Raw genomic sequence first — 20255 nt, forward strand, 5'->3', positions numbered from 1 at the left:
TACCTTTCCTAATTATCGCTAGCGTGGAACTTGCCTTTTTCACAGCTGCCGCACACTGGGTCGACATTTTAATCGTGCTGTCCACTACAACCCCGAGGTCTCTCTCCTGGTCAGTCACCCCCAGTTCAGACCCCATGAGCGTATATGTGAAATTCAGATTTTTTGCTCCAATATGCATAATTTTACACTTGTTTATATTGAATTGCATTTGCCATTTTCCTGCCCATTCACGCAGTTTGGAGAGGTCTTTTTGGAGCTCTTCGCAATCCCTTTTTGTTTTAACAACCCTGAACAATTTAGTGTCGTCAGCAAACTTGGCCACTTCACGGCTCACTCCTAATTCTAGGTCATTAATGAACAAGTTGAAAAGTACAGGTCCCAATACCGTTCCTTGAGGGACTCCACTCTCTACAGCCCTCCATTGGGAGAACTGTCCGTTTATTCCTACTCTCTTTCTGCTTCTTAACCAATTCCTTATCCACAAGAGGACCTCTCCTCTTATTCCATGACTGCTAAGCTTCCTCAGAAGTCTTTGGTGAGGTACCTTGTCAAACGCTTTTTGAAAGCCTAAAGAAGCTATGTCCACTGGATCACCTCTATCTATATGCTTGTTGACACTCTCAAAGAATTCTAATAGGTTACTGAGACAGGACTTTCCCTTGCAGAAGCCATGCCTTGTTTGTTGTTGATCTTATGTAAGCCACTATAGGAGACAGAGCAGGATGAAAATGCTTTAAAGAAGTTGTAGGGGTAGAGGATGTGCACTGACCACAAGATTTGGTTCAGACCCCTATGTAGCACTTTAGAAAGCAGCCTTATATAGCCCCAAGTGCTTCAGAGTCTGCCCAATTCAGCTCAGGTCTGAATCCAAATACCAATCTGGAAAAATATAGTTTTGTGCCTCCCCCATATTCTTTACTATGGAGAAATTTAAAAACTGCTTTAACTTGATTTGCAGGTATATAGACCCTCCCGGGGGGATAAAGTGGCCTCACGCACCAGTAGCTGGACTGCCCAGGAGGAACAGCCACTGAATCTTCTTTCCCCAAAGTATTTTTATGCATACCTTGCTGTTAACTGCCTTCTGGCTCCTATGATAACTTTAAAAAAAGGCTTTCAAGTAGATCTGGGTGAAGCCTGAAGGAAAGTTGGTTAGGCTTCTGCTTAGCCACCTGTTAAGCAAGCCTACACTTTTTAACCACAGTGAAACAGAAAAGTTACTTATTTCTACTTGGCAATGAAATCAATCAGAGTCCAGGGGAGATAGCAAAGAAAATACCGGAATTCTTATCTGGCTATTCCTACTCTACATCTGATATTGTCTACCCAGTGTCCTGTAAAAGATTACCTCCCACCTTACTTTGCAAGGAGCAAAGAACAAATGCACACATATCCTTGTAATGTGCCAATAATGAGCTCTACATATAAAACACTAAAGCATCTTACCTCTGACCACTTGTACATTATAAAATACATCTTCTGGGGCAGTTTTTCTTCATATTGAAGTATGAAACAGCATCTATGCTGCCATTCCCTACCTTCCTGCTATTCAATAGCTCAAAGATATCCTCCAGAGTTACCGAAGAGATTGTTGCACCCTCTAGTGGCCAAAATCTTTAGTTCAATTCATTTTCTGCTAGAGATGTCAGCTTGCATGATATAGGCCATCAATTTCATCAGCAGGATAAAAATCCTCAATAGATACACCTTTTGGAAATGAGGTTAATATATATATTTTAAAAGATACAACTGGAAGATGATACAGAGTGCAAATTAAATGGAAGTATGTAGATGGACAAGTAAACAAACTTTCCACATGCAAACTATTCACCCTTTTGAGGCACTTAGCAGGGGTGGGGTATCTTTGCAGAAATGGTACACACAAACTCCTGTGGTTCATTCTGGCTCCCTAGTGTGAAGAAAAGTACTGGGAGGTTTGTGTATGGCCCTTAAGTGGAAAAATGTGTCCTGACTGATAAAGGCTCCTTCCAAAAAACCTGGTATTTACGAGAATAGTCATGCTCAATATAGCACCTCGGTACATGGGTAGAAAAGCAATGCCACCAGATGGATACTACTTTAAAAGGCCATTGAGACCTATAATAACCTTCATTAAGTTCACTAAAATTCAAAGATTTTCTTTATTTAAACACAAAAACATTTACAGCATGCAGGTTGTTAAAACTATATGGCATCTTCTCCAAACCAGTTATACTTAAATGCATTCTCATGTATTGAGAATACATCACTGTTTATTCAGTGGCCAATTCTTGCCACAGGCAGACTATTATATCTAATTTAGGGTTAAAGTAGTTAATCAGTAATATTATGCAAATAATTTAGTTTATCCCATGAATAAATAGTCTTCTTTCATGTCATTCAATTCCTATTCTAAGCCATTTTTAAGAAAATGACCTAGGGGAACAAATCTCAACAGTAAATTGGAACAGCAATGCATTTAAAATTCTATTGCAGATTGAAGATTTTAAATTTACAAAACCAAAAATTGTCCTGTCCATGCAACCTACCACTGGTGATCCAAAGAATCAACACAGGAAACCTTTTGAAAGTTTAAGTTGCTGTTCTTGATAAACTTCATAAAAGGTTAAAATAAAAAAAGCTTAGGTATAAAAAGGATGTACATGTTGAGCTACATGCTAGTTACAGTTTATTTAACTGCTTAATTACACAGCCATGTCAGCACCAAAACCTGTGATACATTACTTACAGGAATGAAACTAACGTAAACAGCCATGAGAAAATATCCTGCTTCAATCGAGTATTTTGCCAGGAAACCAGACTTGTGTAAACTGAATCAGGACTGAAATTGTATGGTTAAAGTTGAGACACTAACATAGGACACAGCAACCGAAAATACAACTTCAAGCACTTACAGATATTTCTTCACCACCTTTTTTCCTTTATGCAAGTCCCCTCTTATTTCATATTAAGTTTGGAGTGTTTAATTCAAGCACAAAAGGAAAAGGTTTATCTTACGACAATCCTGAACTAGCAAGGGTCTGGCTGATAAAGAAATCCAGCCTCTAAAATAAAATTATAAAAAAAGATGTTAATCAGAAGTTAAGGAACAGAAAAAAAACATCGTTTTTTTCTATTACTAAACCTCTTTCATAATACAAATACTTCAATTTGTAAAAAAGTTAGTCATAAAGATTACAGAAAACCTCTCTCAAGTGCCTGTGAATGTACTGCAGTATAATACAAAACTGGCAACAACTTGCTCTGGAAAAGCAGTTATTCAAAATCTATTGTTGGACAGCATCTTCTTTCACCTCTTACCAGCCTAGTGACTGTAATAAGAAAGCCTTCTAAAACCTTTGGAATATATCAAGCAGGAACTTCCTGTCAAAACCATTATTTGAACTTTGTGACATGTACTTTCAAGTGCTTTTTTGTAGGGCAAAACCTCTTCTTTTTTTTAAGTCACAGGACTTCGCTTGCAAAAAATGAAAGGCAGTAAGATGTCTGACAAGATTGCTGGAGAAAAACACATTTACAGAACTCTGGATTTACAAATAAGTTACAGTACAGTTTCAGTATAGCACAATTTCCATATCCATTTTATGCACTTTCTTTGCCTGTTTTATTCAGTTTGTTCCATTTATCTAATCAACTCATTCGCTTAAAGTCTAATTTGCGGTTTGAATAAAGTACATTAAAAAGATGATGCACTGATACACAAGGGAAGTTCTACAGTGTCCCAATTTCTCACTATAGCAGTTAACCAAATTTATCCAGTTCTGGTCACCACTAACAGACTCATCAAGATGAAGCAGAATGTTTTCACTTCATCACACTATTCTGGGTATAATCAGGAACAGGACAGATGAAAAGTCAATTGCCAAACTCTTTCCATGTAACCATACATTTACTACTTGTTATACAGTATTATCTCATTAACCTGATAACACAGATTTAATCAAACAGTTAAGCAGCCTCGTCAAAAAAGAAAATGTTCAATCCATATTTTTTGAGAGACTTCAGTGCCTAAGGGCAGTCATCATAAGCACACCTCAGTAATAGTATACTGTACACATAATTTTAGTCTTACGCTCTATACAGCCATTCAGGAAAACTTACTGTACAGTGCTGCTGTAATTCAAGAGTGGGTCAAGTAGTGTTATTAAAAGTGGTAAAATTAAAACTTCAATATTGTTCCACATTCCCTAAGACCATTAAATATACATAAATTAAGCTAGGAAATTTTAACGAAGATGTTGCTTAACATACATTCAACTTGGCACAGTGCAGACTAAATTTAAGACGTGAAAGACAGATCATGTGATGAAAGAGCTACATTTTAAGTTACACGTCAATTTCCCAAGAAGAACAAGTATTTCCTAGTTTTGTTTGGAGTCAATTAGCCAAATTTGTAGAATGAGGAGAGCTGTACAGACCAATAGAAGTTTATACAATTTTCAAAAAATAATCCTACAATCTCCAGGGAAAGACAGATAATAAGATCACTGTCACGGAATGACTTTCATTGCGCGATATCCAATCCTCTTCTTGCTGCATGTAGTTTTCAGCATCTAGAAATAGCCAAAGAAACGTATGCATAAGAAAAACAGCCGTTCATAATTTTAGTATACTCTTTCTTAACTGTGAGCTTTACACAATTATCCATCTCCATTTACACATTCAAAACTATTTAGTCTAAATTTTCCTCGTGATTTCAGCAGAGATGATGTACCAAATCTAACACAGAATTAATGTTTTTTTACAATGATTTGTTTAGCAATCTGAGCCTGGCTGTGAGTCCAGAGACTGTGAGTTCAAATCCCCGTTTGTGTCTCCTGGGTGTCAAGGGCCAGGTAAAGATCACCCCCACAGTGAGTGGCTCAGGGGTTATGTGCCCTGCCACCTGTGCAGCCGTGGGCAAGCTGCATAGACCCAAGGAGCCCAGTTGCCCCCCAGCTGGCAGTTGCAGACAGGAAGGGGCTGGCTTGTGCAGCTGTGCCAAGCTGAGCAGGCCCTATCCAGCTGGAGAGGACTAGACTAGCCTCAGAGGGAGGCAATGGTAAACCCCCTCTGAATACCGCTTACCATGAAATTCATAGGTTCGACTTGAAGGCAGTCCATTTTTTCACCTTCAGATTCTGCTCCTCTAGTTTCACTGCAATTCATCTTCTTTAAAATACATGAATTCTGGTCTATTTTCTTTAGGATGTTTCTCAGTTCATATAAATGCATTATTTTACAACACGAAGGGGAATTTCTACCTAAATTGGATTTACTCCAGCAATAAGGAATTAAAAAATCAATTCCTCTTATCCTCAACTTTTCTTGTAGCTGGCCCAAGGGCTAAATTTAATCTTGGTTAGACTGGCAACTATATAAAGGCACATTTATTTTATTATTTACTATTTATTTATTAATTTTATTATTTATATCCCGCCCAGTAAACAAAAACGCCAAAAACACATCAAAACATAATAAAAACAGACCTTAAAATACATTAAAACAAAACAACTTTAAAAACATTTTTTTAAAAAGCTTTACAAACATCTTTACAAAAGGGTTAAAAACATATATTTTTAAAACAACATATTAAAAGCAATTCCTCAGATCCCACCTTTCACCTTAAAGTGTGCCTAAGGGTGCTCACCAAGCCCTACCCTGTGAAATCCCCGCACATTTCCACTACAAAAGAGGACAAGCCTCAGGTTAGTCCCTCTTTTCCTACCTGCATCCAATTGATCACCCAGAAACAGATCATTTTTTGTTTGCTTTAAAATTTGTATATTTGTTTTTAATTGCTGTAAACAGCCCAGAGAGCTTCGGCTATGGGGCGGTATATAAATAAATAAATACCAACACAGATGCAGACTGGGATAGGTCTCAACTTAAAAGGCTTATTGAAAGAGGAAAGTCTTCAAAAGGCACCAAAAAGATAACAGAGATGGCACCTGCCTAATATTCAAGGGGAGGGAATTCCACAGGGTAGGTGCCGCCACACTAAAGGTCCATTTCCTATGTTGTGCAGAACGGACCTCCTGATAAGAGGGTATCTGCAGGAGACCCTCACCTGCAGATACCATCTTATCACATGCTATAAGGTATAGCACACACAGAAATAATCAACACGTGGAACAACCTGAGCTGTTTGGGACAGTTCTGGAACATATTTAGCTGTGAACTATTTAGTTTTATCCACCCTGTTTGTTCAAATGAAGCTGTCCCTAATCTCAAATCCTCTTGTGTACCTGGGTTTTTATCTAATATTCAAACTTTAAAATTACCAAACATTTACAACTGAAGACAAACATTAAACAGAATAGGTAAGTTAAAAGCCAACCTTGTTCATGTACATTTATGCTTTCTCCTGCCGTGCTCCACCTCCACGTAGGGCAACTGGCTGGCTATTTTGAGTAAAAGCACCTCCTCCACGAATTGCACTTGGATGAGTTGGAGAAGCTGCAGGATGTTGACCAGGGCGAATAGGCTTAGCTGCATGAAATAAAAGCAGATATTAAAAGCTAAAGCACAGTCATGTGACTTATTTGGATCGCAGCTTGAATATGCTTATACTTAATATAATATACTTAATAAGGGAGCAAGCAAGTACATTTAAGCTCTAAGAATGTGTTGTGTAATTTCTAATCAGAAAGGCCTTTTATGACTACTTTTCAACTAGGTATCCAGAGTTGCTTTTAAAGTTTTAGCTCTGCTGTTTTGCTGATATTTCATTACTGTTTTATTTCCAAAGGGGTAGACATGTTTGTTGTCTGCTACAGATTAAGTCTTGTGGTATCTTAAAGGTTATAGCATAAACTTTCTTGTACCACAGTTATTTCAAGCATCTGATCAAATGGACTCAAGCCAATGAATGTTTATGCCAATGAATTTGTTAGAACTACTATAAAATTCAGAAACCTTCTGGCACCCATTCTATAAGTGTAAGAATAGAAGTTATCAATTTTATATTGTATGTAACATCAACTATCCTGGGTAAGCATCGTGATTACTTGTTATGTTTTGATCTTGTTTCACTGCCATTTGATGTATTTTGATTTTACTTGTATAAGGATGGAATATACATACAAATAGAGATAATATAATTGTATTATGTAAAACTAACTTCAAGAACCCTTGCATATTAAAGCTTAAGCGAGTTTTGCTATAACATGTGTTCGTACACCGGAAGGATCTAAAACCCAAGTTGTGCTAACAAAGCACAGTACTGATTGCTGTAGCCAATACAAAACATTCTGCTACTTTTTTTTTTAAACAGGTCCTTCCCAAAGACCCATACAACAGCTCCAGGTAATCTATTCAATGGATACATCAATATAATTTGTGGGTATGCATGTGATCTACCACCATTTTAAGATCCAGGTGTACCACTAAATGATCCAAGAACAAGTCTTCAAGATTTCACATTTGCAATTATTAATGCTCCATTTTCCTCTACTAACCAATCTGTGCAGAATGTGCCTTTCTGATCATGTTCTTTGACCTCACAGCATCCTTAATACGATCAACTTCTTGTTGATATCGCTTGCGATCACGGGATGCATTCTCTTTGGCTTCCTTTAGTGCTGATTCCAAAGCTTTAACTCGCTCAGCTGTAGCTCTAAGCCGTTTCTCCAGTTTTGGAAGCTCACAGCGAAGATCTGCATTATCACGTACCAGCTGGGGGTAGAAACGTATTTTTTATATGTATTAAATCTTGAATATGGGAATTAAAACCTTTGCAAATCCTTTCACACCATGATAAAAAAAGACACTTTGAATAGTACTTTTTCAACTAACAAAGAATTCCAGACCAAGTCTGAAACAGAACGAGAATAAAATATTCCCTCATAGAAAAAAGTTTTTAAAAATCCAAGGGTGGTATTCAATGAACTCTATGTGCTAGCACAAGGATTAGTGCTAGTGGATGTGAATCCCCCTCTCCGCACCATCCCAAAATCTGCTTGGGTTGGGGAACCTGCAGAGCAGATTTAGGGGTGCAGGGGGAAGGGGACAATGTTCCATTGTACAAGGAAAAATCCTTGCACTGATGGAACAATTACATTTACACTTCACTGAATGCAAGCCCAAGTCTTCCAAAATGTTAACATCCTTAAGACAGAGCTGTGAATAGAACTACCTGCAGCAATGGCGGAGCGATCTCTCGCTCCCCTCCCCAGCAAGGAGGCTGCAGCTGCGAGGTGAATCCAAACCAGCCTGGGTGAGAGGGAGGAAGGGGTTGCACTGCAATGCAAGGCTGTCATGAGCCTTCTCTCTCTCTCTCTCTCATGCACACTCACTCACATCGCACACATACGCCCTGCGGGGAATGCAACACGGCACCGGCAGGGCAATTTTTGCCCGAGGAGTTACTGAGAATATCCCCCCAGGCCTGCGACTTTTTATCATCTGAACGCTGGGTTGATATCTTCATTGAACTCTCCACTACAATCCCGAGGTTTTGTTCCTGAACACATGGATATCCAATGAAGCTGAATGTTGGAAGATTCAGGACAGACAAAAGCAAGTTAAACTATGGAGTTTGCCCACAACAGGCAGTGATGTCCACCAACTTGGATGGCTTTAAAAGAGGATTAGACAAATTCATGGAGGATAAGGCTATTAAGGACCACAATACCTGACGAAACGCCTTTCCCGACACAAACCCACCCGTACACTATGCTTAACATCAAAGGTCCTCCTCCAGGTGACTACTCCAAGGGAAGCTTGGAGGATGGCAACAACGGAGAGGGCCTTTTAATTGGTGGCCCCCAAATTATGGAATGATCTCCCCGATGAAGTTTGCCTGGCGCCAACATTGTTATCTTTTCAGCACCAGATCAAGACTTTCCTTTTCTCCCAGGCATTCTGACAACATGTGCTGAGCTCTGACTCCAGGTCTTTTAAGTTGTTTATCTGTGCTTCATTGTTTTAAACTTTGTATGGTTTTTAAATTGTATATTTGTTTTAATGTCCAATGTTCTTAATTTCTGTAAACCGCCCAGAGAGCTTTGGCTATGAGACGGCATATAAATGTAATAAATAAATAAATATTTGTTATGGATTCAGTATTCTTTGTTGCTCTTCTGAATGCATGAGTAGATGTAGCAGGATGCTTGCAGATCATATCAAAGAAAGCAGGACCATAAGGATAGTTAAATTTGACCAAGAGTCCTTGATTTTTACCCATTAACACATTTGCTTAAATAAGATAGTTGACTAAATAGTTTCTTGTAATAACTTGAAGAGATCAACTTGTAAGCCAAAGAACTTCAAGATCTACAACATAGACAAGCCTTTATAAAGCCATGGAAATAGTAGAAATAAGAGTATCACAGAATCATAGAAATATATTTCAGTTTACCTGTTTGTGGACTTTGGTGAGCTGTTCAAGATTATTCTCAAGAAAAGAAATCTTCTGCTTTTGGGCAGCACTGCCCCCAGTGTCATCTGAGTCTATCTCTGCACTCTAAAGTGAAAAGACATTCAATCGAAGTTTAAATTCCTAAGAAATTAGTACAAAAATAGCAACAGCCATTGAAACGAAGAACTGAGCATATTACCTTCTTAACTCTGGTGGCCAAATCTTGAACAAACAGTTTCCTAAGGTTGTGTAGGGTCTGAAGTTCTTTTGCCTAAGAACATAAAAGATGGCATAAGTATAGTATCCTAAACTGAGAAATTCAAGAATTTGAAATATTTTTGAATAAATAGCTTACCACAGTCTCTTCCAAACCTTTCAAGTCTTGCCTTGCTTGCTCTCGCCTATCTTGCATAACCCTAAAGTAAACAAAAATTTATTACCTAACTACTTTTCTTCCAGTCTGACCCAAAGTAGTTTAAAATAATGCAAAACATTTAAGAATGAAACACCACACATCAGACAGCTGCTTCCACAACTTAAAAACTGAACTATAAAGTTAACCTTCTGCTGGACAATCAATCTCTGCCCACATTCTAAAGCCCAGAAGTGCTAAGTTTAAGCAAGCCTCAACCTGGAAGCTATAAACAAAATAGAAAACGAATAAGCCCGCAGTATTTTTCACATATGGCGTTTACAACGTACAATGAGATAGGCAAAACCCACAACAATAATGTGTTTCAGAACTGTTCAACCAATTATTTTTCAAACAGTACATTTTCAAAAGCCAACTACTCTTAGTTCAGGAGGAAAAAGGTCAGGGAGCTTGTTGCCACCACCCATCATCCCCCCCCCCCCAATCTCACAGCAAAGAACCAAAAGTAGCAGGGGAAGGAACTTTTTTTATATCGTGGTTTGTAAGACAAAGATGGAGAACTGTATGTGGAACTTTAAATGCAGGGCAAAGTATGTGAGAATGGGTGAAAAGTAATTAACATTCTTGGGCACTTCTTTTACCAGGGGATCGCCAACCTGGCACCCCAGGGTGCCCTGGTGGCTGTGAAGGCCTTCACTAGTGTCTCTGGGAAGTGGCCCAGACTCTGAGCTTTCATTTAAAAAAATATCTCTGTAGCCCTCCTAGAAAGAAAGTTATGAAGCAAAATGTGCAGGTACCTTTCTAAGCTATTTCTGCAAAATGAACCAGCCAGGCTGCTCCTGCCTGTCACTGTTTTTAGGCAATGAGTGAAGTCAGAGTTGTGATTGATTTGTTTGGACACAGGCAGTAGGAATCCATGGGAACCTAAAGAACTTCTGGCCCTAGCTATCTTGTAACCTCCCCCTCGGGAACTTTATAATCTTATTTCTTAACAATCATACGTTTTAACAATTTTATCTTGTATTTTCTTACCCCATTTTATTGCATTTTATTCTTGTGTATATTAGGATAATCTCCTCTTATGAGAGTTTTATGTCTCTATTTTATACTGGTTATTGACCTTAACAATAAAGATTTGATTTAAAGAGCTTCTGTTTTTCCCTCCCCTTCAGTGCACTTTTCCTTCTTCTGTCTTGTTTTCTAGTAGTCCTTGGAATCTCTGTAGTCTGCCCTTCCTTTTTACCTAGCAACCAGGATGCATGTATCCAGCGGTGGGTTCATCTGAGACCAGGTACTCCCTAGAAAGTATTTTCTGCAAATACTACTACACAATAACTGTGGGTGGATCCCCACCCCAATTGGCAAATGCAAAATCTGAGCAATGAAGTTTAGGAATGTCTCCTGCTTTGCAGAAGCTGATATTCAGCCATTCACTACATAGTTAACTTATAGTACAATGGTATACATGCCTACATTATGACTACATAAAATAAGTATGTTTATTGGGGTTTACTGCAAGTTAAATTGCCTAGACTTTGGTTTAGGATTGGCACCGAGGAAAATAGGTACCTTTGACAGCTTTATCTGCACAATCAGGATATAGCTGACTTCTCCTGGTAAACATGAGGTTGTTGGAGGGGGAAGAGAGAGATGTAGCAATGACTGTACTCTTCCTAATTCTGCCACACCCCTGTGCAGCTATGTTGTGTTACTCCACGCCCTGGTGTCAGCAATCTTGTCATTGGTACCCTCAGCACTCTCTCAAAATTAAAAATATGCCCCCGGTCCATAAAGGTTGGCGACCACTGTAGTAGAATTCAAATATTTGAGGTGCCTCCTTTCAACTCTTTATATTCATTACTTAAAATGTTGAGGTAATCAGGAACAGTGTTACACCTTTATTTACACAGGATATGGAAGCTATAAAAAGATATTTTAAATAATGGAATATTATGTGTGCACACTGTAGACTGGTAGTTTCTTAATAAGCTTTAAAAAGGCAGACATGATATTATCCTGATTTGCTAGAATGCATTTTAAAACAAAACCTGTACATATTTTGAGATACAGGATTGATAACTGCAATATACACATTATACAATCTTTCTCCAAAATATGCTTCAAACCTCCAAGTATTTCAGTATTTTAAAATTTAGAATACCCTGTCCAATCCATTTCAGTAAACATATACCCAAAATTCAATGCTGTATCCAATAGCTCTTTGTTTTTAAGAACAGATGCTATTACAGTATCTGCACAACTCCTATTGCAGTACAGGGTCTCATCATATTTCCTAATTAGCAACTTTTAGAAAGATATAGAGCTTCAAAGAAAGCTAATGGTACTGAGGGATTTCAACATTCATGCCAAGACTGTCTTGTTTGGGGCGGCTCAGGACTTCATGGCCTCCATGACAACCATGGGGCTGTCTCAAATTGTTACTGGCCTGAGGCATGTATCAGGACATACTCTTGATTTGATCTTCGCCACTGGTCATGGAGATGGTGATCTGAGGGTGGGGTATTTTTCATCTACTCCATTGTCATGGACAGATCACCGCTTGTTGAGTTTTAGAATCACAACAGCCCTTTCCCTCCGCAGAGGTGGGGGACCTATTAAGTTGGTCCGCTCCCGGAGGCTTATGGATCCTGTAGTTTTCCAGAGGGCTCTGGGAGTTTTTCCGGCTGATAGTACTGGCGCGCCTGTCGAGGCCATGGTCGATCTGTGGAATACGGAGATGACTCGGGCCACTGACATGATCGCCCCCACGCGCCCCCTTCGGTGCAGAACTCATACAGCACCGTGGTATACCCCGGAGCTGAGAGTGATGAAGCAAGAGAGAAGGAGGCTAGAGTGCAGGTGGAGGTGAACTCCTGACGGATGTAGTCGTTCTTTGGTAAGTGCTTCCACTAAGTTGTACGTAAAAGCGGTCAGGGCGGCGAAAAAGTCTTATTTTGCTGCCACTATTAGATCATCTCTTTGCCGCCCAGCGGAGCTATTTAAGGTGGTACGAGGGCTTTTACATTCTGGCCCTCCTGATACTAAGGAAACATCGGAAGCCCGCTGCAACGAATTTGCGGAGCACTTCCAAGAAAAGATTGAATGCATCCATCGGGACTTGGACTCTGATATTATGACAGTTGAATCCATTGAGTTGTCCAGAGCGCGGCCTTGTCCTTTATTATTGGATGAGTTTCAGTTGGTGCAGCTCGAGGAAGTGGACAAGGTACCTGGAATGGTGCGGGCGACCACGTCTGCTCTGGACCCCTGCCCATCTTGGCTGGTGAAGGCTGGCAGGGCTGTAACCACCAGCTGGGCCAAAGAGGTGATAAATGCCTCCTTGAGAGAGGGAGTAGTCCCTGGTAGTCTCAAGGAGGCAGTAGTGAGACCTCTTTTAAAGAAACCTTCTTTGGACCCAGATGTTTTGAACAACTATAGACCGGTGGCGAATGTCCCTTTTTTGGGCAAGGTTTTGGAGCAGGTTGTCGCCACCCAGCTCCAGGCGCTTTTGGATGAAACCGATTATCTGGATCCGTTTCAATCCGGTTTTAGGTCCGGTTTTGGCACTGAAACAGCCTTGGTCGCCCTGTATGATGACCTTTGTCGGGAGAGGGACAGGGGGAGTGTGACTCTGTTGATTCTCCTTGATCTCTCAGCGGTGTTTGATACCATCGACCATGGTATCCTTCTGGGAAGGCTCGCGGAGTTGGGGGCACTGCTTGGCAGTGGCTCTGCTCTTACTTAGCGGATCGTCGCCAGAAGGTAGTGCTTGGGGAATATTGCTCGATACCCTGGACTCTCCATTGTGGAGTCCCTCAGGGATCGGTTTTGTCCCCCATGCTTTTTAACATCTACATGCAGTCTCTGGGTGCGGTCATCAGGAGTTTTAGAGTGCGTTGCCATCAGTACGCTGATGACACGCAGCTCTACTTCTCCTTTTCATCTTCTTCAGGTGAGTCTGTTGATGTACTGAACCGTTGCCTGACCGCGATAATGGACTGGATGAGAGCTAATAAACTGAAACTCAATCCAGACATGACCGAGACGCTGTTGGTGAACTCTTTTTCTGCCCAGATGGTGGATGCCCGACCTGTTCTAGATGGGGTTACACTCCCCTTGAAGGAACAGGTTTGTAGCTTGGGTGTCCTTTTTGACCCTTCCTTGTCACTTGAGGCTCAAGTGGCCTCGGTGGCACGGAATGGGTTTTACCATCTTCGCTTAGTCGCCCAACTACGCCCCTATCTGGACAGTGACGATCTCGCCTCAGTTGTTCACGCTCTGGTAACCTCTAGACTGGATTACTGTAATGCGCTCTACGTAGGGCTGCCCTTGAAGACAGTTCGGAAACTACAGCTAGTGCAAAACGCAGCAGCCAGGCTGCTGACGAGGACCAATCGGTCCGCACATATAACACCTGTCCTGGCCCGTTTGCACTGGCTACCTGCTTGTTTCCGAGCCAGATTCAAGGTGTTGGTTTTGACCTATAAAGCCTTACACGGTGTGGGACCGCAGTACCTTGTGGAACGCCTGTCCTGCTATGAACCTACCCGTCCACTTCGTTCAGTATCTAAGGCCCTCCTCCGGGTACCAACTCATCAGGATGCCCGGAGGATTACTACTAGATCTAGGGCCTTTTCTGTGGTGGCCCCCGAATTGTGGAACAGCTTATCAGAGGAGATACGCCTGGCGCCTACGGTATTTTCTTTTAGGCGCCAGGTTAAGACCTGGCTATACTCCCAGGCATTTTAATGTTTAATGTTAATGTTTAATTGTCCATTTTAATGTTTTAAATTTTCTTGTTATTTGAAATGGATTTTATTGTAACATTGTACTTTAACTCTGTTTTGTACACCGCCCAGAGAGGTATTTGCTATGGGCGGTTTAAAAATGAAATGAAATAAAATAAATAAATAAATAATGTTCGCCCATATGTGAATTATGTAGCACTGTTCTTCAACCTTGACAACTCCCATCATCCTTGGCCACTGACTAAGCTGGTTGGGGTTAATGCGAGTTGTGGTCCGACAACATCTGAAGACCCAGAGGCACATTTATGGAAGCTTCTTGCTTAAAACTGTATGTGAGAATGAACAGTTTCCATAAATCAACATTAGATTTGTCCAACCACAGAGTATCTCCCTTACTGTTGTTACTTACGTAAGCTCATGCAGTTTCCTGCTTTTCTCTTGATCAGTAGCTTTCAGTTTATCATGTTCAATTCTGAGTCGTTCCTGCTCAAGCATCATCTTCTGATTTTGACTTACACAGAAATTATAAAAAAGTAATTACTAATTACTCATGCTCATGCTGCTTGCCAACCTCACCTACCCCCCACCCTAGCCCTCGCCAATCCCCCCCAACCCCTTAGACCAGAGTTGGGCAATCTTTTTGGCTCCCACCCCACAGGCCAACTTTGACAGTTGGACTGCCCTGCCCACTTGTTAAAATCCCAACATCAGACACTGAAAGGGGGAGCATACGAATGCTTGCAAAGTCCATCCCACGCTGATCCTGTCACCCTTTTGTTATCCTCCCTATACTTCTCCTTTACCCCCTTCCATGAAAGGTCATCCCCCCATGAAAAGTTAGGACACTTTATCCTAATTAGGTGGACGGTGGCAACAGCAAAAAACAGCAGATCCCCAAACTGGTTGGGTGAAGGAAGGTGGCCAGTTGTAGCTCTGGCTGGCCTGAAGATCTGGATCCTGGAGGCAGGGCCCAAGGCTAGCAGGCTAACAAGTCAGTGGAGCTGGGGGGCTACTGCAGCCTGTTCTGGCTATCCCTCTGTGGCTCACACCTAGGCTGCCCATCCACCGCCTCATATCACACTGTAGTTCACAGCACTACTGTCTGTAGCCAAGTGAATGCAGCGTGACAACATTCTTACATTTTTATTATATGTATAAAGTGAAAGCTTTCCATAATAATCAGCCTTTCCATCTTTTAACATATGACACTTGTCATCAAAAAATCCACATCAGGTTTGGTCCTTTTGTGCTAGCAGATCGCAAACCATACAGGATCAGATTAAAAATTTTCTTGGAGCCCACTGTGTATCTTTAGAATGACAAGCGTTGCTGGAACTGACAAATTCACAAGCCTTAAATAAAGCCTTTTAAACAAACAGTGAGTCAATATTGGATTGAATTTTACGTCTATGACACAAACATTAAGTTTACCTCTCATTTGGGAAGAAAGTTGCAAAACCGGCCTTGAACTAAGGCTAATGGATACATAAAAAGATATTTCTATTCATGTACAGTAGGGCCCCGCTTATAAGGCGGGTTCTGTTCCAGACCCCCGCCGTAAAGCGGAAATCGCTGTAAAGCGGAACCCCATTGACTTTAATGGGGCGCATTGCGCAAAAATGCTGCAAAATCGGCTTTAAAAGAGGGGAGGAAAGCCACCGCATTAGCGAATCGCCGGTAAGCAGGGCCCTACTGTACAGATGAACTATACCTTTGAACAGAAGCAGCGTTTTATTACCTTCTACAAAGAAGAGTTGAAGAGCTTAAGTAAAATGAAAGCAACACATTAAAAAGGAATTTAAGCTGCAATTATAACCCTATTTATTTGGGAGTAAGCCCCACTGAATTCAATAGGACTTACTTCTGAATAGACATGGCTAGGATTGCAATGTTAGAAGTTAAAATGTTGTTCTCTGCTCTCCCACAAAGATGCATGCAGTAGTTGCAAAACTTACTCTTGCAGGTCAGTAATTAGTTTCTCCTTTGCTTCAATTTCATCTCTCAGACTGCTAATCTGCTTCTGATGAGTCTCACGGTGACTTTGAATCTGCTGCTCAACAGCTTGCTAAAGAACCAAATGTTCTGATTTTATATCATTGTAAGTGATGATTTAAAAACTATTTTTTCAAAGATAATCTATTAGAACACACTAGACATTTACTTGCCTTGACTTCATTTGCAGTTTGAACTTTGTTTAAGTGCTCCTTCTCCATTTCGTGAACTTTTTCTAGCAAGAAAAAAAGAGATTTTAGCTAAAGAACATAGGCAGGTTTACTGAATACACAATCTCACCTAACTGTTGAAAGATTGTAGCATGCCCAAAATATTATGCACCTTACACTAGTAAGAATGTAAGAGCTGTACTAGCTCAGACCAGTGGCCCATCTTGTCAAGTATTCCATTTCCAATTATGGCGAACCAGATGCCTGGGAAGCTCACAAACATAGTATTTGAAAAGAACCCTTTTCCTAAATAATCAAAGCACTTTACATGTACATTTAGTAATCCTTACATACTATGAAATATGCCATCATCTCCATGTTACAGAAGTCTGAGACACACAACAGCTTGCCCAAGGCCACAAGTTCATCGCTGCAATGAGACTCAACCTAGGACTTTCCACGTCACAATTCACACTCGTTACACATTAAGCATACAGTAAAGCAACTCATACTTTGTGCTCGAAGCTCAACTAGCTCATCATTAAGGGAATCCACAGACTCTTCAAGCTGTCTTTTCTTCTGTTCCACATTCTGAAGGTACTCTGTAAGTGACTTGATCTTGGCTTCATGCTTTCAGGGTGAAAACAGAAATTATAAGAAGTTACATGTAAATAAGCTCATGCAGCTTATGAACTTGGTAGTTAAGCTGCAATACTAAAATGCATGTCTGAGAAGTATATGCAAGATGACAATAGATTATACTATAGCGATTAACTATATATGTAACTGCTTCTCACACCACGTACAGAACACAAGCTACAATAATTTGCAGTCATTTACTTCTCCAAACTAATAAAAGTTTGATAGATTTCTCTCTCTCGATCAACACATAAGGTACAACTTGCTCCAACATTAAAAGCTTTAAGAGAAGGTAATGATGTACTATGGGACTGACATGGTAGCAAAATCTTACACGTAGCCCAAAATATGAAAGCCTGTAATTTAACACCTTTGACTTCTACCTGCCTTTTGGAGTTCACCAAAACTAGCTCTTTCTGCCAGCGGTGGAAGTAGTTTGTATCTGACATAGTTGTTGCCTTTGTGTATTAATCATGAAATACTATCAGCAAACCTTTGTAGCCAAGATGGAAAACTAGTATCAATAAGCTCCTATCACTAGATAGATGTTTACTATAATCTCATACACATGGGTGGCTATAACTCACTTTGAAAAGCTTCTGAAATGTTGTTGCCTAGATTAGACATGCACAATGTAAGAGCCACAGAATGCCAAGGCCACTGGAAATTTTCATTTGAAGCAAAATAAATTGCTTAAACAAGTTAATTCTAATACTTTCAGGCTCAGAAAAAACAATTCCTATTACTTCCAGTATTTAGGCTGTGAATGTCATTGTTTTTGTAACCAAAATGAGATCACTCATGCACAAGAGGGAGGAATCCCAAAGATTGCAGAAGTACAAGAAAATGTGTAGGAAAGCTTCAAGAACAGCCCAATGGCGATGGAGTGTCGTCAGTGTCACGGAATGCTAACCAACTGTGGGGAGGGGGTGGTAACAGGAAATGGAATGGAGCAACTGGACTCCTGAAGAACAGCACTTCACACAGCACATTTTGTTGAAGATTCCACTTGTAATAGCAATAATTTAGGAAGTGCAGTGTTACTTAGCTATAAGCAAACATGGGTATTGGAATCAAGAAGCAGAAATGACCTTAACTGACACAGCCAAACCTCTTCATTTACCTGAGAGATACGAAGTTGACAGGCTGCTAACTCTTTTTCATTTTCTTCCATTTTCTTATTGCTCTCTGTCTGCGTACTTTCTAACTGCTTACACCGTTTCACCATAGTTTTCACTTCAGATTTCATTTTACTGATATAGAGTCTTGCAACTGTGAATTCCTCGTCTATCATGCCAGTTCCTTCTGGTTGCTGAGAAAGAATAAATAAATGTTTAGTTCCAAACATACAACATTTCAGAAAATCATGCACACATTCACTGTTCAATATAAGCTCGAAACCCCCAAAGAGGTGGACTCCTCCACAGAATCGTTGTGGGTGGTGATACCATGCCCCAGGAGGGATTTAATTCTGGGGACCATCTATCGTCCCCCTGATCAAAATGCTCAGGGAGACCTTGAGATGAGATATGAAATTGAGGAAGCATCCAAACTAGGAAATGCGGTAGTAATGGGTGACTTCAACTACCCGGACACAGACTGGCCGCATATGTGTTCCAGTCATGACAAAGAAGCAAAGTTTTTAGATATTCTAAATGACTATTCCCTAGACCAGTTGGTCATGGAACCGACCAGAGGGACGGCAACCCTGGACTTAATCCTCAGTGGGGACCGGGACCTGGTGCGAGATGTAAGTGTTGTTGAACCGATTGGGAGCAGTGACCACAGTGCTATTAAATTAAACATACATGTAAATGGCCAATTGCCAAGAAAATCCAACACAGTCACATTTGACTTCAAAAGAGGAAACTTCACAAAAATGAGGGGATTGGTAAAAAGAAAGCTGAAAAACAAAGTCCAGAGGGTCACATCACTCGAAAATGCTTGGAAGTTGTTTAAAAACACTATATTAGAAGCTCAACTGGAGTGCATACCGCAGATCAGAAAAGGTACCGCCAGGGCCAAGAAGATGCCAGCATGGTTAACGAGCAAAGTCAAGGAAGCTCTTAGAGGCAAAAAGTCTTCCTTCAGAAAATGGAAGTCTTGTCCGAATGAAGAAAATAAAAAAGAACACAAACTCTGGCAAAAGAAATGCAAGAAGACAATAAGGGATGCTAAAAAAGAATTTGAGGAGCACATGGCTAAGAACATAAAAACCAACAACAAAAAATTCTATAAATACATTCAAAGCAGGAGACCATCTAGGGAGGCGATTGGACCCTTGGATGATAAGGGAGTCAAAGGTGTACTAAAGAATGATAAGGAGATTGCAGAGAAGCTAAATGAATTCTTTGCATCTGTCTTCACAGTGGAAGATATAGGGCAGATCCCTGAACCTGAACTAACATTTGCAGGAAGGGATTCTGAGGAACTGAGACAAATAGTGGTAACGAGAGAGGAAGTTCTAGGCTTAATGGACAATATAAAAACTGACAAATCACCAGGCCCGGATGGCATCCACCCGAGAGTTCTCAAAGAACTCAAATGTGAAATTGCTGATCTGCTAACTAAAATATGTAACTTGTCCCTCAGGTCCTCCGTGCCTGAGGACTGGAAAGTGGCAAATGTAACGCCAATATTCAAAAAGAGATCCAGAGGGGATCCCGGAAATTACAGGCCAGTTAGCTTAACTTCTGTCCCTGGAAAACTGGTAGAAAGTATTATTAAAGCTAGATTAACTAAGCACATAGAAGAACAAGCCTTGCTGAAGCAGAGCCAGCATGGCTTCTGCAAGGGAAAGTCCTGTCTCAGTAACCTATTAGAATTCTTTGAGAGTGTCAACAAGCATATAGATAGAGGTGATCCAATGGACATAGTGTACTTAGACTTTCAAAAAGCATTTGACAAGGTACCTCACCAAAGACTTCTGAGGAAGCTTAGCAGTCATGGAATAAGAGGAGAGGTCCTCTTGTGGATAAGGAATTGGTTAAGAA

The 20255-nt window shown here is 40.5% G+C and overlaps 1 protein-coding gene across 1 annotated transcript in view; it reads right to left on the bottom strand.

Annotated features, from left to right (window-relative positions):
* Positions 1-2122: 2122 nt before the first annotated feature.
* KIF5B (kinesin family member 5B) overlaps positions 2123-20255 on the bottom strand; it is a 54236-nt gene continuing 36103 nt past the window's right edge. The window contains exons 16-26 of the mRNA XM_061587268.1: positions 18386-18574; positions 17136-17253; positions 16627-16688; positions 16417-16526; positions 14871-14972; positions 9696-9756; positions 9540-9611; positions 9341-9445; positions 7440-7656; positions 6320-6471; positions 2123-4553 (exon numbers count right to left, since the gene is read on the bottom strand). Coding sequence (XP_061443252.1) covers positions 6335-6471; positions 7440-7656; positions 9341-9445; positions 9540-9611; positions 9696-9756; positions 14871-14972; positions 16417-16526; positions 16627-16688; positions 17136-17253; positions 18386-18574 — 1173 coding nt within the window. The 3' untranslated portion in view covers positions 2123-4553; positions 6320-6334. The remainder of the gene's footprint in view (positions 4554-6319; positions 6472-7439; positions 7657-9340; positions 9446-9539; positions 9612-9695; positions 9757-14870; positions 14973-16416; positions 16527-16626; positions 16689-17135; positions 17254-18385; positions 18575-20255) is intronic.

Source organism: Rhineura floridana, chromosome 10 (assembly GCF_030035675.1).
Source record: "Rhineura floridana isolate rRhiFlo1 chromosome 10, rRhiFlo1.hap2, whole genome shotgun sequence".
Lineage (NCBI taxonomy): Eukaryota > Metazoa > Chordata > Lepidosauria > Squamata > Rhineuridae > Rhineura > Rhineura floridana.